At 41.2% G+C, this 17469-nt stretch overlaps 1 protein-coding gene across 1 annotated transcript; it reads right to left on the reverse strand.

The window, feature by feature from the left end:
- Positions 1-2550: 2550 nt before the first annotated feature.
- LOC142366372 (receptor expression-enhancing protein 5) lies at positions 2551-10751 on the reverse strand. Its single transcript, XM_075448239.1, has 6 exons — positions 10650-10751; positions 10421-10553; positions 5883-5976; positions 4430-4568; positions 3445-3613; positions 2551-3271 (listed from the first exon to the last, which is right to left on the reverse strand). Exons 2-6 carry the CDS (start codon positions 10533-10535, stop codon positions 3234-3236), a joined length of 555 nt encoding a protein of 184 aa, XP_075304354.1. The 5' UTR covers positions 10536-10553; positions 10650-10751; the 3' UTR covers positions 2551-3233.
- Positions 10752-17469: the final 6718 nt, after the last annotated feature.

The raw sequence follows: 17469 nt of genomic DNA on the forward strand, positions 1-17469 counted from the left end.
CCTGGTGGTTGGACTCCCAACATATAAAACTATTTTTTGACGAAGGATGCAACGTGAGACATTTGGCCGAATCCGATCACATAAAGACCAAAATGATACTGGTAGCAAAAAATGAAAACAAGTCTAAAAGACCATCTAATACATTTAGTTTAACTGGAGGGGAAATATCAATGCTCTTTGAGAATCAAATCGCAATCAAATTAAAGCCAGTTGACTGAATAAATTATTGTCAACAATGTAACTGAAGCCCCTTTAATCTCCAAACAATTGACTCAATGCCACAACTATTCATTCAAGCAGTGCCATACCAGACTTATATCCGTGTTCTTGTGACCTTTAGCAGCAGGATTTAAGACGAGCAAATCCCGAGAGAAACGCGTTAAGAGAGACAGAAAACACCGCTGTATTTACGGGATTTCTTTGCTGACGTGGATGCGTGGTAAGAAGGTGGATGAAGAATACAGTGGGATGAAAAATATCTCAATGTATGCCAAACTGGTGTGTGAAGATAGTGGAGGTAGAGTTGCATTTCTTTGAATTTGTTTTTACCTCCAAAATACTTGTGAATGGAATGCAAAAAAAAGAAAGGAAATAAAAAAGAAATCTCTAATTAAGTGATCCCCGATCAGCACCACGGACAGCGACTCTGTTATGTTCCAGCACCACGGAGAGCGCTGGAAATGCACAGATTCAGTAGCTTACAGTAGTGAGTATATCATGCATTTTAATATGACGAAACAACAAATAGTGGATAGAAAAATCAACGACGTGATGCCAGGTGAAAGGGCGATAAAGCAGGAACTAAGATATACCAATCCTGTATAAGGCCCCTAAATGCATCCTAAGCTCAAGTCATGTGCGTCAACATTACCGTCATTTCCTGTAATATCATAAATAAACCTGAATTTGCCTTTCTCCGGTGCTACTATAGGCTCGTAGCCAAGTCAGGCCTCGTTCTGAGTTCTGTTGCCTGTACGTGACGGTTTCACTGTATGACTCACCAACTCTCCATTCAGACCGCTTTGTCTTTGTCTCCCTCTGTTGGTCAGCGGTGTGAACTGCAGCCGGGGAAAAGCGGATACATGAGTAAAAGGCTCATTGTTTTGTTTTTTGTTTGTTCCTAAGCAAGTATTGGTAGCTTATGAGAAGAAAACCTGAAGAAATGCGGATGAAAAACAAGACTTGAGGCCTATTAGTGGTTTGTTTTTACTAACAATCTTGTTAGTACTTTTAAGGTCTGAAATTCTAATTCCAAAGATTTTCTTGTCTGTAGTGCAGAGAAATATTTTGATTAGGAAAAGATATTCAGATTGAGATAAGGTTTTTTTTTAAAGGGAGAAAGCTTTTTAAATGCCATAGACCTACATATACTGAACAGAATGCACGAGCAGGACTTTTATTAACTTTGCAAGTACTGGATCAGATAATGGTATAAGAAGAAAAGTCAGAGGATTACCGTTGTTTCACCAAAGGAACCAAATTGGTTGACCGGATTTTCTTGCGATTCTTTTCCGGCAACTGATTCATTCAAACCTACAAATACCAACCTTGTTGTTGTTGGGACATCTAAAAAACATTCTAGGATTTATACACTGGGAATCTAAAGCATGCTGAAAATGTTCCACAGAACTTAAAAAGGTGTTGAGATATTAAATAAGATGAGAAAAAGCAGCTTTGATATGACATGATGCACAAAGAAAATCACAGCAGTCATTAGGATTTATCATTAATGCACATTTTTCAAGGTCCGTCTTCACAAAACGACTGAAAAATGGCATGCTGTGTTCCCTTCTCGTCAGCCCTGCTTCCTCTGTCCAAAGCCATTTCAGGGCCAACACTCGATATGAGGCCTCGGATCAAACCGCACAGCAACACAATGAAATAATTGGTTTCTGGGTACCATTTCAAATAAATCAATAACCCATTGGCTGTTAGTGACTGAGAGCCTCTGTACAGCAAATGCACAGCAGACATCTATGCAGGAGCCATTTTCAGATGGGTACCCTCCTCTCCCTCTGGAGCAGTGCGTCCAGCACACTGGCCTCATCCACCATTTCCAGTGCATTACGTCCAGCGAACAAACACAAAGTGGCCTCCCATTCAAAGTCCCCCGAGCGTGAACACAGAGGCAAACACGAATCAACGCGTGGGTGGTTAGGCTGACTGAATATACTTGAAGCTGAGAAATCAAAAGATCAAGTGGATATGAAGAAATGGAGAGACATAGTATACAATATTGCCATTTTCTCTTCCACGGCCAATCTGAACAACTACATTAGGAAAAAAAAATAAAAAAATCGAATTAGCCCTTAATTTCATTCAAAAGTTCAAATTTGTTTGACTAAATGGGAAAAAAGGGAAAGAAAGAAAAAAAGTTCCAGAACTTTCATCTTCCAAAACAAAATGGAGACCACTTGCAGAGTGCAAGTGTCGCAGAAACCACTGGTGCACAAAGTGTCATTTGGACCAAAGAAAATCCCATTTCTGAGGTGCAGAGGTGGAAGAAGCAAAGGCAAGTCTGAGATTTCAAAGCCAGACACAGACGCACTGTTCTTCAGTTCATCAGGTTTCCAGTTTTATTGTTTTATCATAACGAGACAATAAATTAAGACGAAAGACAAGAAGATGCCCGGTTGCTGTTAAAGATTGACAACACTCCCTGACAGACACATGCAAGATTAAGGCTTTTAAGAGTAAGAAGACACTGTTGACATAGGAAGAGCTCCAGTTCTGATTGTCAATGTAAGAAAATGCTGTTTATCAGGATATTTTAGGGCAGCTTGCTTTTATAATGATGAAAGGCCCTGATCTTTGAGGTTTCTGGTATGACATATTTATTCAAAACTTAAGTGAATAACTGTAGTGAAACCAGCCTGTTCTCTCTGTCCCATGTGGCTCAAAGACATACAAAAAAAGCAAAAGCTGCAAGTAAACAATCAAGTTTTTTTTATATAAACACTTTTTTCCCCCAATTACCTAGAAAAAAAAAAAATCAGATCACAAAACACAGAAAGGTCACAGTGTCATTGATCATCTTCGCAGTACCGATAGCAGTGAGCCGATGTGGATGCACAAACCATCTTTTATTCATTTTCAGGAGAGCAACGCTTCAGTTCATCACATGACGTGGACATCGGTCAACATTATCCATCGTGAGGGGAGGATAGACACCAACCAACACACAGATACACTCAGTCACTCACTCGCAAACACACCAAGCTTTTCCAAGCTCCTCACTGGTCCTTGTCATGGTTGAGGGCCCGGTTAACAGCTGGTGGAATAAACCGAGAGAAAACACTGTTTTAATGAGAGGTAGAGAACTTTACATATACATATATATATATATATATATATATCTGTGTGTGCGTGCGTGTGTGTACATATATATATATATATTTGTATAAAAATGTGGATATACTTGCATTTGTACAATTGTTGACTCACCCTCCTTTGTGACGGCCTCAGTCATGTTCTTAGCCTTGGCTGTCAGATCGCTGACCACAGTGTCCATGGCAGCCTGATGTTTCAAGAAAAATGGACGGATCACACGCTTGTACAAAATGTCCGAACCGTTCCACGTCACGGGAGCCATACACCAAATCAGGAACAGACACTGAGGAGAGAGCAGAGGACAGATCTCAGAAAAAAACCTTGCACCATACATATTCCCGTCCAAACCATCATAACATGGAGGAGCTTTAAATCTTGGACTGTTTGTTGGAACAATTAGTCAATGAAAAAAAAGTTTGTGTTATTGCGTTATATGTGAATCTGGAGAACTATCTGTGAGTAAACACATGCATGAAAAGGACAAGGCTAATAACCAGATGATCCTCGAGCCCACAGGCATCACTGCATTAAAAACAAACAGACTTGATTCGGTATCTGAAGTGACTCGGAAACACTTCTACGCAACTGGAAAGCCACATTTAAGCCAGAGTGATCAAGGGCCTGAGCTCATCGACGCTGTCCTCTGGTCCGATTAATAAAATCAGGATGGTTCAGAAGGGAAAGAGTCCAGGTGCTAAACTGTCACCTGCACATTTGGTGCATCATGGAACGAAACGTCCTACATTAAGCATGAAGGGAAAAACATCTTTGGCTTTACGATTATTGGCCTGTGTCTCAACATTAACAAGTTCTCTTAGCTCCTACTTTGGATTGGTTTAAAGCATCTGTAGACAGCACTCACTTATTCTTTGAATGAACATGCAATATATTCCCTTTTCTGCCTTTACACAATGTGTCCACAAGAGAGCAGCGTAGGAAAGCATCAAAGTAATGACACCAAGAAATTACAAGCGTGGTACTAAATAACTCAACAGACTCTGGATGAAAACAGTAACACTAAAAGCATTAAGACAAATACCAAATACTGACCGGGAAAAGAAAACAGAAAGAAACACTACAATGAGAAATATGAGCCTACCTTGCTAGCATAGTAAAAGGGGAACCAGAAGAGGAAGATGTCAGAGAAGGACTCAACAATGCTGAAGAGCCCATAAACCACCCAGTAGGTCAACCACTGTGTGTCGTCCTCCTTAACGCTGCTCTCAATGGCCTTGATCCTGAATGAACAGAAAGAGAGGTTTCAATCAGGGGAGGACTTAGCAGGAACATCAGCATGGCAACATTATCTTTTTCCATCGAGACATGGCCGCAGGAACAACTCCAACACACTGGGCTCGGCTTTAAGACCACATGGACAGACAGAGACTGCAGACAGTGAGGTAACAGAGAGGGGTTACGCTGCTCGGTATCAACAGATGGTGTCAGCGTGAACGTGTCCCAGCTGCAGGGGTTCAACTATTGGCTGCGAGTTCCAGAGAGAGCTCACCTGTGCTACCTGCTGACCTCGTGTTTGCACTCATCAGCTAAGGTGTTGCCATTCAACTAAAACAACAGCCTTAAGTCACTCGTGGTGATCTCTGAGGATTTCTACCACACCTCCCACTGATCCTTCGATTTCAATAGCATATCTTTAACAAGAATTTAAATGGCAGCAAACCGTTTGAAGACTAATAAAGTAAAGCCGCAACATTTTTTCAAAGTGTAAGCCTGTATAAACGGTGGAGGAGAAATCGAGCCGTTTAATCATCCCTAATAAATCTAAGCGAGGGGTTACATAATTCACTCGTGTTGTGTGAAACAAGTTGACTTACTCAACCCAAGTGTGTTCACCGAGCTGCAATTGAGGTTGCTCCAACTATTTATTATGCTTATATCATACTTAAAGGAATACTACAGTTTACAGTCTTTGATGATTGTAGTGAGCGGTAAATCTTTCAGTGTACAAACAGGTGGGCACGTCATATTTACACAAGCTACTAGTAGAAGCTGAAAGCAGGGATTTGCAACACTATTTTCATCTCAGTTATTCTCAGCGCGTGCCTTCCTTCTTGCCGCCGGTGACCGCGCCACCGACTGTTAATGTCCAATATCTGACCGACTGTAGTTAGTAAATCTTTTTACATTAAATTCACGACTTTAGCTTAAAATCTGTTAATAATGAAGGAAAATCGACCTTCTCCACAGAAAATGTTTAGTCACACTGTATCAGGGAAGAATCAGATCAAATCAATGACATTTAATGGTTAATAATGGCTGCATCCCATTTAGAAGTGTCCTTGACCAAAGCTGAGATTATCCTACCAGAACAGAAAGACACATAATAATGACATTCACAAGTTTAGACACATCTACTTTTAACATTCAGAATACTGGATACAATTTAAATCACAAGTTGTTTGCTGGATGAATCTGAATATTACATGAAATTTGTCTGCAAAGAAGAGACGGAAAAAAAAAGAAAAGAAGAAAATGTTTAAGGTTACGTTAGTGCGTTTTGACACGTGTTGAAATAAACCTGCCGTCATACGTACGAGAAATAGGCTGGATAGAGGAAGCCGATCAGGTTGCAGAGTAGCGAGGCTCCGTATCCAAACAGAAGGTACAGCCCGACGAAACTCAGAACACCTGCAGAGGAAGAAAGATGAGAGGCGGCAGTGAGGCGAGAGTAAAGGGGGGGGGGGGGGCTTTCCAGTTACTGTACAAACACTTCTGTCAGCTAACCTGATAAAGGGAAGCCAGAAGCGCTCAGTATCGCGACTAAGAGGAGCGCTAAACTGAAGTTAAACACTGATATTCAAATACAGTCAGAGCTGTCCTTTGATACATCTCAAAGCTCACATTATATTATACATGAAACTACACGCCTAAAGCCTCAAACCTACACATATCCGAGTTGACGACGATCCAAAAAATTGTGGTATTGGATTTTCTTTTAATGCCCAATGAAATCCTTACACACCGTTAAAAGAAAACAGTCACAATGTCACTCTCTACAGGCACTCTGATCAAGCTACTGGGCTTCAAATCAATCAACCATTTTCTGTGCAAAGTGTTTTTCCATGTCATATATGATCGGGAACTGCATTGGGATTAGCAATTGAACTGGTTTGATAATGGGAAGATTTCACTCAGGGGCTTTTCCCAGGTATTTAGCGATAGGAGTACAATCAAAACAAGACGATGCCACAAACAACGGCACCGAGAAATGTAACCAAATACCAAAATATTGCAAAAGTGAACAAGTTAAGCCCAATCTAAACTGACGATCTCAGACGAATAAACAGCTTTTTGAAGAGTTCATTTGAGGAGTGATCTAATTTACAGCTTTTGTGTGTGAACTGAACTGCTTTCTGCTTTGTTTCATGCTGCAATGCTTCCCTAAAGGCTCTAGCATGGTTGCCGCGTCTGCCAGCGCGAGCGGTGTTGATGACGTCACGATTTCGTGCCCGCCATGTATAGTGGCGCAAGTCGTTGCGCCAGTAGTTGCAATTTTCTCCGTCACAGAGGTGGCGCTGCTACGTTAAGGTTGCCGCTACTCTTCAACCACTAAAGTGGAGAAGAAAACAATGCCGCTGTCAAGAGCAAGAATACTGTAATTAATGATACTGCTGCAGTTTTCAGATCATTTTAATTTTTTAATTCAGTTAAAAGAGGTGAAGGTTTGAAGCCCCCGGCATCAACAGAGTCTCTGCCCTCTTCTTTGCCTTCACGTATCTGTCCCGTAGCTTCTTCCACACATTCTTACAGAACTCTCCAACTTTCCCCAAAGTTCTGCCCATCTCTGTGCACCAGTTTTGGGAGTTTACATGCTCCCTGTGCTGTTTCACTGCAGTTTCGTACAGCTGCCTGTACAAACGCACCTCCTCACTGAGCCTGGTCTCACATCGGTCCATCCGGTTCGTCGTTCTCGGCGCCGCCAAGTTACAAAAATCGACTGGTGCACGACAACGCGCTGCGCCGTCTTTTCAAGACTAGCGCCATGCCTGAAACGTCATTTTGACGTCACGGTGCGACACCGCCGTGACAGATGCGGCAACCATGCCAGCGCCTTTAAACTCTTGAAGGCTGTAAAAGCAAGATGCTGTTTTATCTGGCCAGCTTTTATGACTTTTCCCTTTTTGTTTTTTTCTTTGAAATCCTAACCACGGTTCTTCATCGACCAGCTTTCAAAGATTCACCTGTGGGAAACACCGCTTCGGTGCAAGCCTTTCGAATCCTCCAGCAGCTGTACATGTGGGTAATGCCACAAACGTATATAAAACTCACCAGCCGATATCAAACTAAAATATCTCAACGGCAATAAACGCATTGAAGTAACACAGCATCCCAACTAATAACATCCTTGGATACCATCGTAACCTTTGCCGGCTCTTTACATCTCATTTGTTTCCTGCAGTTGATATACAAACAACCGTGCAAACGGTCGGTGCGCCCGGCTCTTGCTAACACAGATAAAACCGGAGGAACTGGCTGAATGCGAGGACCCCAGCCAGCTCTTTTACGCCGTGGTTAAAGGAAACAAACACTCCAGTCTGCAGAGCAGCCCTTTGCATGAGGCAATCACAAACAGATGTGTTAAGTTGTTTGTGGAAAATGCAAAGCTGACTGCAGGACCTTTTTCCAATTGTAAGAAAAACGCCTCGATGCCACTTGGCTCCTATACATGCTATGAGGAAAAAAAAATTAACCATTACACAGCTATGTAATGTTGTATTATAGGACTCAAACACACTCATTACAGAGCTGTGGAGGTCAGCTGAAAGTCAAGTTAGGAGGAGCATCACGTTACAACAAAAAATAACTATTGTTCCGAGTACAGTGAGTGGGGGGGAGAAGTCGGCTTTAAAACACGAACCTAACAAGCGACTGCTACCAACACTCAGCTTGAAGAGGCCTGTCTGCCTCAGTCAGCATCTTTGTCTTCACACCTGAGTGTCACAAGAGTCAGCATGAACTCCAGACGTTTCTCGACTTTGTAACCCCGTTCTTCTGACAAGCCCCGATCAAGGCAAAGTACGAGATAACATTATGGTGAGCCAACAAGGAAGAATTTGTTCCCCGCGACTCATTATCAGTGCCTGTAACAAGCCTGAAATGTGGGAAAAGTATCAAGCGAAAGGCTAGATACTTACTTACAAGTTCACAGGGCACTAACAAGACATGTCCACAGGTAGAACAGGACACGATGTGGCTTTGGTTCCATCTTCTACTAAACACAGCTTAGAGATCAGTCAAGCAGTGTTTGCTAACAGTCGCAAGTGTTTGCTCTGAAGGCCAGTTTGGCGAACTGGATCCGTTTCACCACCGCTTTCTGGCCATGTTGTCCTTTTAATTATCACGAGCGGTGGGCTGCAACAGCTCCCCAGGAATGACACAACAACGCCATGAAAGTATGGAAAGTAAAAGCCAATTTGTAGTTTAGACTGACAATTGCTGTGTTTTGTTTGTTTTGATTTGGCAGATAATCCTTGACTACCAAAATAGTGAAAAAGAACTTAGATGGACATGAGAATCCTCATTTCTGACATGTTGGACTGACTCGATTGACCACTTCAGCTGTCGATTGGCATGAGCTTCTTTTGCAAAGTTTACGTTCCAGCCGTTCAGCGTCACAGTTTTTGTTATACTATACATTAAAATGTATATCTGACTACATACTGAATTTCTGAAAGTTTCAAATGTAACTGTCAGGGTTGCAAGATGTACAACAATCATCAGACTTGTTTGAGTCTGATCTATACTGTCATCAACCACTTAACACATGATAGTTTGCCTGAAGATATAAATCATTCAGAGCCCAGTAATGAGTGCAGAAAATGTCTGTATTATTTCAACAACCCGATCACTTTTTAGAGATATATCAAAGGGAGTACAGCGCAAACTTTGGCATACTTTGAACGAGCACTTCTCCTGTTTTGGCTAAAAGTGTTGCACTGTTACACTTTTACAATTATCCCATTGTCTGCAAGGCAAGGCATTCAGGGACCGGGAGTATATTATAGCTCTGTGGATAACACTAGATACAGTCCCATGACTTGGTTGCTGGTCATTATGTGACAACAAGCAACTGATTATTAAGCAGCTGCCACAGTTAGCATTAGCTTCGCTCCTTTTTTTCTTGCAAAAACAGGCCTGCAGACGAAAACACGCATGTGTCCACTAAGATTTCCACAACCAGTGACTTTGTGCATGTGAGGCGTTTAGACCAAATGAGCAAAGCCCTCATGTGAAGGAATTAGGGTACATGTGCAAAGTCAAACAAGCTGGGCACACTCCCCAAATGCACTCTGCTCTGGTTTCATCATTTAAACATACTTGTGGTTCACGTCCGATACAGCCCAGCAAACTGTGGACATCCCCACTTTTTAGACCTTCTAAACCGGTTATATGAAAGCATAGCAGTGCCCTGCGGAAAACACCCATCTGACTTGAGAGAATTTGAATAAAGATGGTGGGTTTGGATGTAGGTCACCCTGGTTAACGTGTTTCCTGTAGCTGAGTGGCACTGTAGACCAAACCTCGCCTGAGGTGTTTGACAGTTATTGACTTGTACTGTGTAAACTCACTGACTCAATTGAGCTGTGTCAAAGCACAACACCCAGAAAGCTAACGGGTGGAGCAGCTTCTAGTTCGGCGATCAGTAGTCCTAGTATCCTCTTCCATTTCTACCATGCCATGGATATTTCAGGAAGGATAAAAATACCCCTGTGGCCAGCAGCTGGGGGGATCTGGGGTGTTAGAAGCAGCACATTCATTAGCAAATTTCGAAATAGCCGTGTTGAAGATTATATACACCAAGTCTAATCTTGTAATGTAGTATAAAAGTCCGAGATGGTTGAACTTTGGCAGTCTAGCATGACAAGGGCAATAAAGTGAGCCCGTCAGCAGCGAAGCAGGATATGAAACCAAGCTTAAAGTCATGCAACTGTTACCACAACTGTGTGTCCCATGGACTAGATAACGTCGGACCTGCATTTAGAGTGTGGTTTTAAAAGCAAGTTCATGTATTTCTCTCGTCTGTTAAAGTACAATTAGGACAGTCCTTTCTTTATATGAGCCATTGACATACCCAAAACGATAAACTCTCGCTTCACTCCCGTTTTTTGTTCCAGCGTTGCCAACTGATCTGTCACAAAGTTCTTTTCATGGAGCACAGTCACGAAGCGCTCTTTGAGCTGACTCATTTTCGGGCCTTCTCTGACCTGCGAATAAAGCAGAACCGCACAGAAAGCGCCACTGGCGTTACACGAAAGCGACACACGGCGGAATTCAAGGAAAGCTACGGCTACTTTACAAACCTTGGCGAAATAGTTTGCCCGAAAACTTGCCGCTGAATGACTAAAAGCCCGATGGCTCCGACGACGAGTTGCGGTGACAGTGGGGGAGGAGTTTGAAAGCCGCCTGCTGACCAATCACAGAGCTCCGCGGAGTAACGTTCACCGTGGCAGTTGGTGGAATGAATTAAACCATTTTTTTCCTGCAGCGCACTGAAGGCAACAATGGCAAAACATGTTGAGCTACTGTTAGCAAACACCAGACAAACGTTTTGGGGATTCTTTCCTCTCAAGCTCTCAAACTGTTGGGGCAATAAATCCAATCACTGACTGATGATTGAAGTGCAGCCGTACAAATACAAGTAATATGAATGCAAAAAAAAATAAGATAGATGGCATGGAATGTACAAGTTAGAATGTCAGAACAACAAGAAAACACTGAAAACCACAAAGTATAACTTCAAGAAGACTTCAGACACATTTTACAAAATCTTGATATTTCACTATGGAAAAAGTGGGAAAGTTTCTTGTTTTTCATGGGACAGAAGAAAGTCGCAGCTGATGTCATTTCTTGTAACTACTTCTATCAGTGTCCACAAATTTCCCGTTAGAGGAATTAGAACTGCCTCTTGATATATTTCCTTGTGCTTCCAGTCCCTTCCAAAATTTTAAAATGAAATTCACCATAGGAAACTTCTGAGAGCAGTATTTACAGCAGAATCAGGAGCTCAGTAACTGGTCAGCAGTGACCATAAACAAGAAATGTTAAAATTAAGTTAAAAGGAAGTTAAAATGCAGCTTTCTCTTCTGAAAAGTCGATTATAGTTTTCTGTTTTGTTGAGTTTCGGAAATTGCTGTGCTTTTCAGGGCCATCGATGATACTGCTGTAACTAAGTCATTTTCTTTTTTAAACCAAAGTTTTTGTTGGCCATCCATGTACATAAATATCCTGGACATTGACGTTTGTTCGGGTTTTGATCACATTCAGGATATGATGTTTATATGTACTGTAGGAGTACAATGTTGAATGTCCAGATTGATCACTTGCCTCTATATATTAATTGTCGTGTCTTGTTTTTTTCTGTTCTTCTATCATGTTACATCATAAAAATCACAACCTTTCACCTGTGTTTTCTGGCCTTGGTCTTACATAATGAGATTTCCCAAAGCTCCCTTGAATCTTTTCACAATGTGATGCACTGCAGCTGACCCAAAGTTCTTTCTGATCTTGCATATTTGTTTGGAAGTTGTTGATGATTTTCTGACAGAGTTTATCACAAAGTGCTGAGCTAGAACCATCTTTGCTTGGAAAAGGCATCCTTTGGTTGGTTTGTTTTTTAACAGCTCAGAAAAGTAACTTAAAGAAACTTAATGTTTCATGCCTTTTCCAAAGAACTGCATGCATATGGGTGCGTTGTGAAATATGATGTTATCTACATTGTACTGCAGATGACTCATTACTGCTGGTTGGATGACAGTTAAAACTGCTGTCATGCTGGGGAAGGCTAGCTAAATACAATGGAACATGGTTGCCATATAATCTGCAAAAATGTTGAGGTATGTGGTAAGTTTCAAAATAATATCCATTTGAGTGCCAAGATGCAGGTTTCGCCACAAAATGTTTGATTGTAATAAGATGAACAGAGTTACTCACTTCTCCCCTGTTAGCCTGTAGCCTGAGCTTCTCACCAGATGAAAACCATAGAGAGGATCCTACTCAACCACCACCTCCGAGGTCGACCACAGGCAAGTTAAGAGCTGGACCCCCTTCTAGTTTGCACATTGTCCAGGCATGAATGTGGAAGATAGAGTCATTTAACTGCAGCACAAAGCACTCTTACATCTCTCGGACACTGAGAGCACACTCTTCAGACACAACAAGGACAGCTGTCACCTCTAGTAGTTCTTTGACGATGCAGCCAGTGTAGGGGGTGTGTCAGAAGGGAACAAACTGCAGTGCAGGGAAGTTATCGACAGCTTTTTTAACTCGTGTGAACTGAACCACCTGAACATGAATGCCACAAAGACAGTGGAGACGGTGATAAACTTCAGCAGGAAGGCCTCCCAGATTACACAAAGGTGAATGCCCTTGGTTTTGAGATTGTGGAGAAGGACAGAGACCTGGGTGTTCGCCTCACTGAAAAAATCTGGACTGATCCAACAACACAGACGTCCTGAACAGAAAGCTGAGAGAACAGAGTTTTTTGTTTTTTTTCTGTTTTCTGTTCTGCCAAGCATGTTTCCTGTATTACCATCTTATGCAAGACTACAGAAACACATTAGTAATGTATAACATATAATCATGTGAAATAATCATTTTACATTTTCTGAAGTTGTTTACTTACACACACAATACAGATGTGTGTGTATATACAATATATATATATATATATATATATATATATATTATTGTAATTATTACTAAAATGAAGAATGCCTTAGTACAGAAACATCTATATATAGCTTGTACATTGCCTTTGTGCACAACAGACAACATGCAAACTATCTTATCTTCTCCGTTGGTGTTTTAAACCTGGGCTGTCAGCAGAGGGCAGTCTGCGCCTATGTATGAGAGCAAAGACATTGAGGGAACTGCATTTATTCAAAGACAGGAAAAGCAGAGAGATATGAACAGACGGACATTTCTAAAAGAGCTTAGTTTTTTCCACAGGGACATGAAACCTTGTTTTACATCCTCTCACTCTCAGTTTCACATGGTAAGGTGTGTCATGGAAATGTCTTTTGCATGGTTGTCATGCATAACTGTTTTTTGAGTTTAGGTTCTTCTGTCTCAGAGAGTCTGAACTGTTTTCATGCTCTCACACTGAAAAGTGCAAATAGATGTTTTTCCAATAGCACTGGCATGTTGTTTTTCCTGAGTCAGGGTGAGACATGGGTGAGACAAGGTTAAGAAACCTTGAGTGTTTAAGGAATCAGGTTTGACATATATTTATTGTATATCAATAAATCATGGGTTTGTTGTTAGAATGAGAAAGTAATGAATGTTCCAAAGTGTTTTCTTTGTAATTCTACAAAATTATGAAACGCTACATACACACAGGGCATTTCTTTGGATTTTTACTCATACACTGAGACCGGAAATGAGAAGATAAAGTTGCTCACACATTAAGAATATCTTTACAGAAATATTCAAACATCATCAGAATATAATTGCTTCCTCCACTAGTCTGCAGAGAGGATCAGGGTGCTGCTCTAGATGCTGTCCCCTCCAAGGACTTCCAAATTATCTGATTCCTCTTAGGACATGCTGTGACTTTATTGCATAACCAAGATAATTATTTCTTTAAATTTGATTCACTTGTCTATACCTGGATTGGAAAAAACTAGCCTGGGTGTAATATAGTCATACGTGTTCTGGCAGGTGATCCATGAGAGTGTAATCATGGCACTTAAAGAATGATGAATAGAGAAAAAAAAAGAAATCAAACTAATCACATTGGACACAATAATATTCCTCAGTTTACAACCTCAAATATGTGAATTACTTCTGTTCCATTAAGATCATAGATGTTTTGAATCTGAACAGTGTTCCTCTGAATTTTGTGTCCCACGTTGTCGTCAGTGTGTTGAGAGCAGAGAAATGATTTCCATAGAGAGGAGGCTTTGCATCATCAGCTGATCCTCCAGTGAACTGAGAAGGTTTATAGTCCTGTGAGTTCAACACTGCAGGACTCAGATCTGTCAGTCAGCACAGCAGAAACCACAACCACCATGACTCTCATCACCATCCTTATCTGGACGCTGGCCTGCTGCTGTTTTACAGGTTCATTCACTCAGCAACATTTCCATCATGATGTGCTGCCTTTTCTCTCATTTCTTTCTGCTGATAAATGAATGATGGGATTTTGTCTGCAGGATGCAGCGGTCAGGTGACTGTGACTCAGCCTCCAATAGTGACATTTACTCCAGGATCCACTGCCACTCTGAAGTGTACGACCAGCCAGGCTGTTGCAAGCTGCAGTGATGGTCATTGTATGTTCTGGTATCAGCAGAAACCTGGTCAGACTCCAAAGCTGCTGATAAGAGCAGTCAGCATCAGACACTCAGGAACACCAGCTCGGTTTAGTGGCAGTGGAAGCAGCTCTGACTTCACTTTGACCATCAGTGGAGCTCAGGCTGAAGATGCAGCAGTTTACTACTGTAAGAGTGTCCATGTAATAAACAGTGCTGATGTGTTCACACAGTGATTTGTAGTCGTACAAAAACCTCCTTCAGTCAGACTGCAGACACACTGAGCTGTTACAGCAGGAACTGACTGCAGCTGCTGGAGAAGAAGAGACTCTGACACAGACCACTGAACACAGAGCTCACAGTGACATCATCAATCAGAAACAACCATGTTTAAATGCAAAAGCACAGGAATCAATACGTGTGCACCAACACAAAAAAATACATAATTTCATCATTTACAGGAACAGACATAAGATATGTTGCCTGCTCATAATTTTGATGCATTCTTTCATAGTTTATTTAGAAGTTGAAACGATCAAATCTCATATCTTCAAAGATCATTTTAAACATATAAAATAATTATTAGATTCTATCAAAGATTTTTATGTGTAAACTTACCAACTCTACCATTTTAATATACATTCCTAAAAGAATCAAAACTCAGCAGAATTAATCTAATAAGGCAGCCTCTGAAAATTGTTCTTTGACAGTCCAACTAATTTCAACATAGTTTTTCATCCTTGCTGCAGTTATGTTCAGAATAGATTTAGTCTATCACTCAGCCTCATCAGACAGTGTTTCAAAAGGCTTCGGTTCTTATTCAAAAACCTGATCACAACACAACAGAAAAAATAAAAGACAACAACAGTTTGCATTCAAAGCCTACAATACACTGTAGACTTTGGTGCTGATGGTAATCTGGAAGACTGAAAAGTCATCTGTTAGGAAGAAGTAAATAGATTCTGATGTCAAAACTGGAGCGTCTCAGTTACACCAGTGATCGAAACGATCATTTGTGAATGTGGAGTTGTTGTGAACCTGCACTGTCAGCAGAGGGCAACCTGCATCTAGTTGCAAGCTGAAAGATTTTTGATACATGCACGAAAAGACAAGAACAGCACAGCAATGAGAACAGGAAGGTGAAAATGAGCCAATTCAATCCACAGGGACATGAAGCCCTGCTTTACTGTATTTTCCCTTCTCAGTTTCACAGGTGCTTGCAAACGTGTTCTGACTGCTCTTCAGAGTTCAACTTTATCCATCAGGAGACTCTGAAATGTTCCATGTTCTCACCGTAAAACTGCACCAAGATGATTTTTCCAATCCCTCTAACTGTCATGTTGAGTGTCTGAGTCAGGGTAAAACATAATTAAGATTTATATAAAAATGTGATGTTATTACATTATGATGTAACAGGGAACTGGGAAGCAGAGAACTGACAAAGACCAGGTATTTTATTGTATATATATATGAATTACTTCTGTTCCATTAAGATCATAGATGTTTTAAATCTGAACAGTGTTCCTCTGAATTTTGTGTCCCACGTTGTCGTCAGTGTGTTGAGAGCAGAGAAATGATTTCCATAGAGAGGAGGCTTTGCATCATCAGCTGATCCTCCAGTGAACTGAGAAGGTTTATAGTCCTGTGAGTTCAACACTGCAGGACTCAGATCTGTCAGTCAGCACAGCAGAAACCACAACCACCATGACTCTCATCACCATCCTCATCTGGACGCTGGCCTGCTGCTGTTTTACAGGTTCATTCACTCAGCAACATTTCCATCATGATGTGCTGCCTTTTCTCTCATTTCTTTCTGCTGATAAATGAATGATGTGATTTTGTCTGCAGGATGCAGCGGTCAGGTGACTGTGACTCAGCCTCCAGTAGTGACATTTACTCCAGGATCCACTGCCACTCTGAAGTGTACGACCAGCCAGGCTGTTGCAAGCTGCAGTGATGGTCAGTGTATGTTCTGGTATCAGCAGAAACCTGGTCAGAGTCCAAAGCTGCTGATAAGAGCAGTCAGCATCAGACACTCAGGAACACCAGCTCGGTTTAGTGGCAGTGGAAGCAGCTCTGACTTCACTTTGACCATCAGTGGAGCTCAGGCTGAAGATTCAGCAGTTTACTACTGTAAGAGTATCCATGTAATAAACAGTGCTGATGTGTTCACACAGTGATTTGTAGTCGTACAAAAACCTCCTTCAGTCAGACTGCAGACACACTGAGCTGTTACAGCAGGAACTGACTGCAGCTGCTGGAGAAGAAGAGACTCTGACACAGACCACTGAACACAGAGCTCACAGTAACCTCACCAAGCATAAATAACATATTTAGATTAGACCAGATTTCACTTATATACATTTGAACCATTTTAAATTGGATCTAAAACTTTCCATGATGACAAAATATTTTACATGTATTTTAATTTTTTCATATTCATGTATGCCCCCCCTATACATATATATATACTGTATATATATATATCTATATATAGATATATATATGTGTGTGTGTGTATGTTGCATGTTTATGATGCATATTTTATTGACTCACTGATATTAAAGGCAAAAACAGACCTGCTGACACTAAGCACCTGCAGGTGTTCCGTCGGTTTAGTTAAAATTGGCAAACTATTGACATCGTCATCGTAAATCAACGTGCAGCATATTGTAGATGTTATACAGTGACATTTAAAGTTGCTTTGTCTCGTATACAAGCATCACTACGGTTGTCGACTCTTGAAGATAACTTTGCTGCACTATGTTCACCCACTAGTTATAGACTGTGTTTGTCCTCCTTTGGTGCAGATAGCTGGTTTTAGAATTTTTTTTTTGTTAAAACACAGCCTGAAATAAACACTGTGGGAGAC

Source organism: Odontesthes bonariensis, chromosome 17 (assembly GCF_027942865.1).
Source record: "Odontesthes bonariensis isolate fOdoBon6 chromosome 17, fOdoBon6.hap1, whole genome shotgun sequence".
NCBI lineage: Eukaryota > Metazoa > Chordata > Actinopteri > Atheriniformes > Atherinopsidae > Odontesthes > Odontesthes bonariensis.

Coding starts and splice junctions, on each gene's coding strand:
- LOC142366372 (XM_075448239.1), bottom strand. CDS start 10,535: ATGAGTCAGCTCAAAGAGCGCTTCGTGACTGTGCTCCATGAAAAGAAC. Junction 5,977..10,420: donor GCGAGAGTTTATCGTTTTGG/GTATGTCAATGG, acceptor CTTCCTCTGCAG/GTGTTCTGAGTTTCGTCGGG. Junction 4,569..5,882: donor CTCTATCCAGCCTATTTCTC/GTACGTATGACG, acceptor CTGTTCATTCAG/GATCAAGGCCATTGAGAGCA.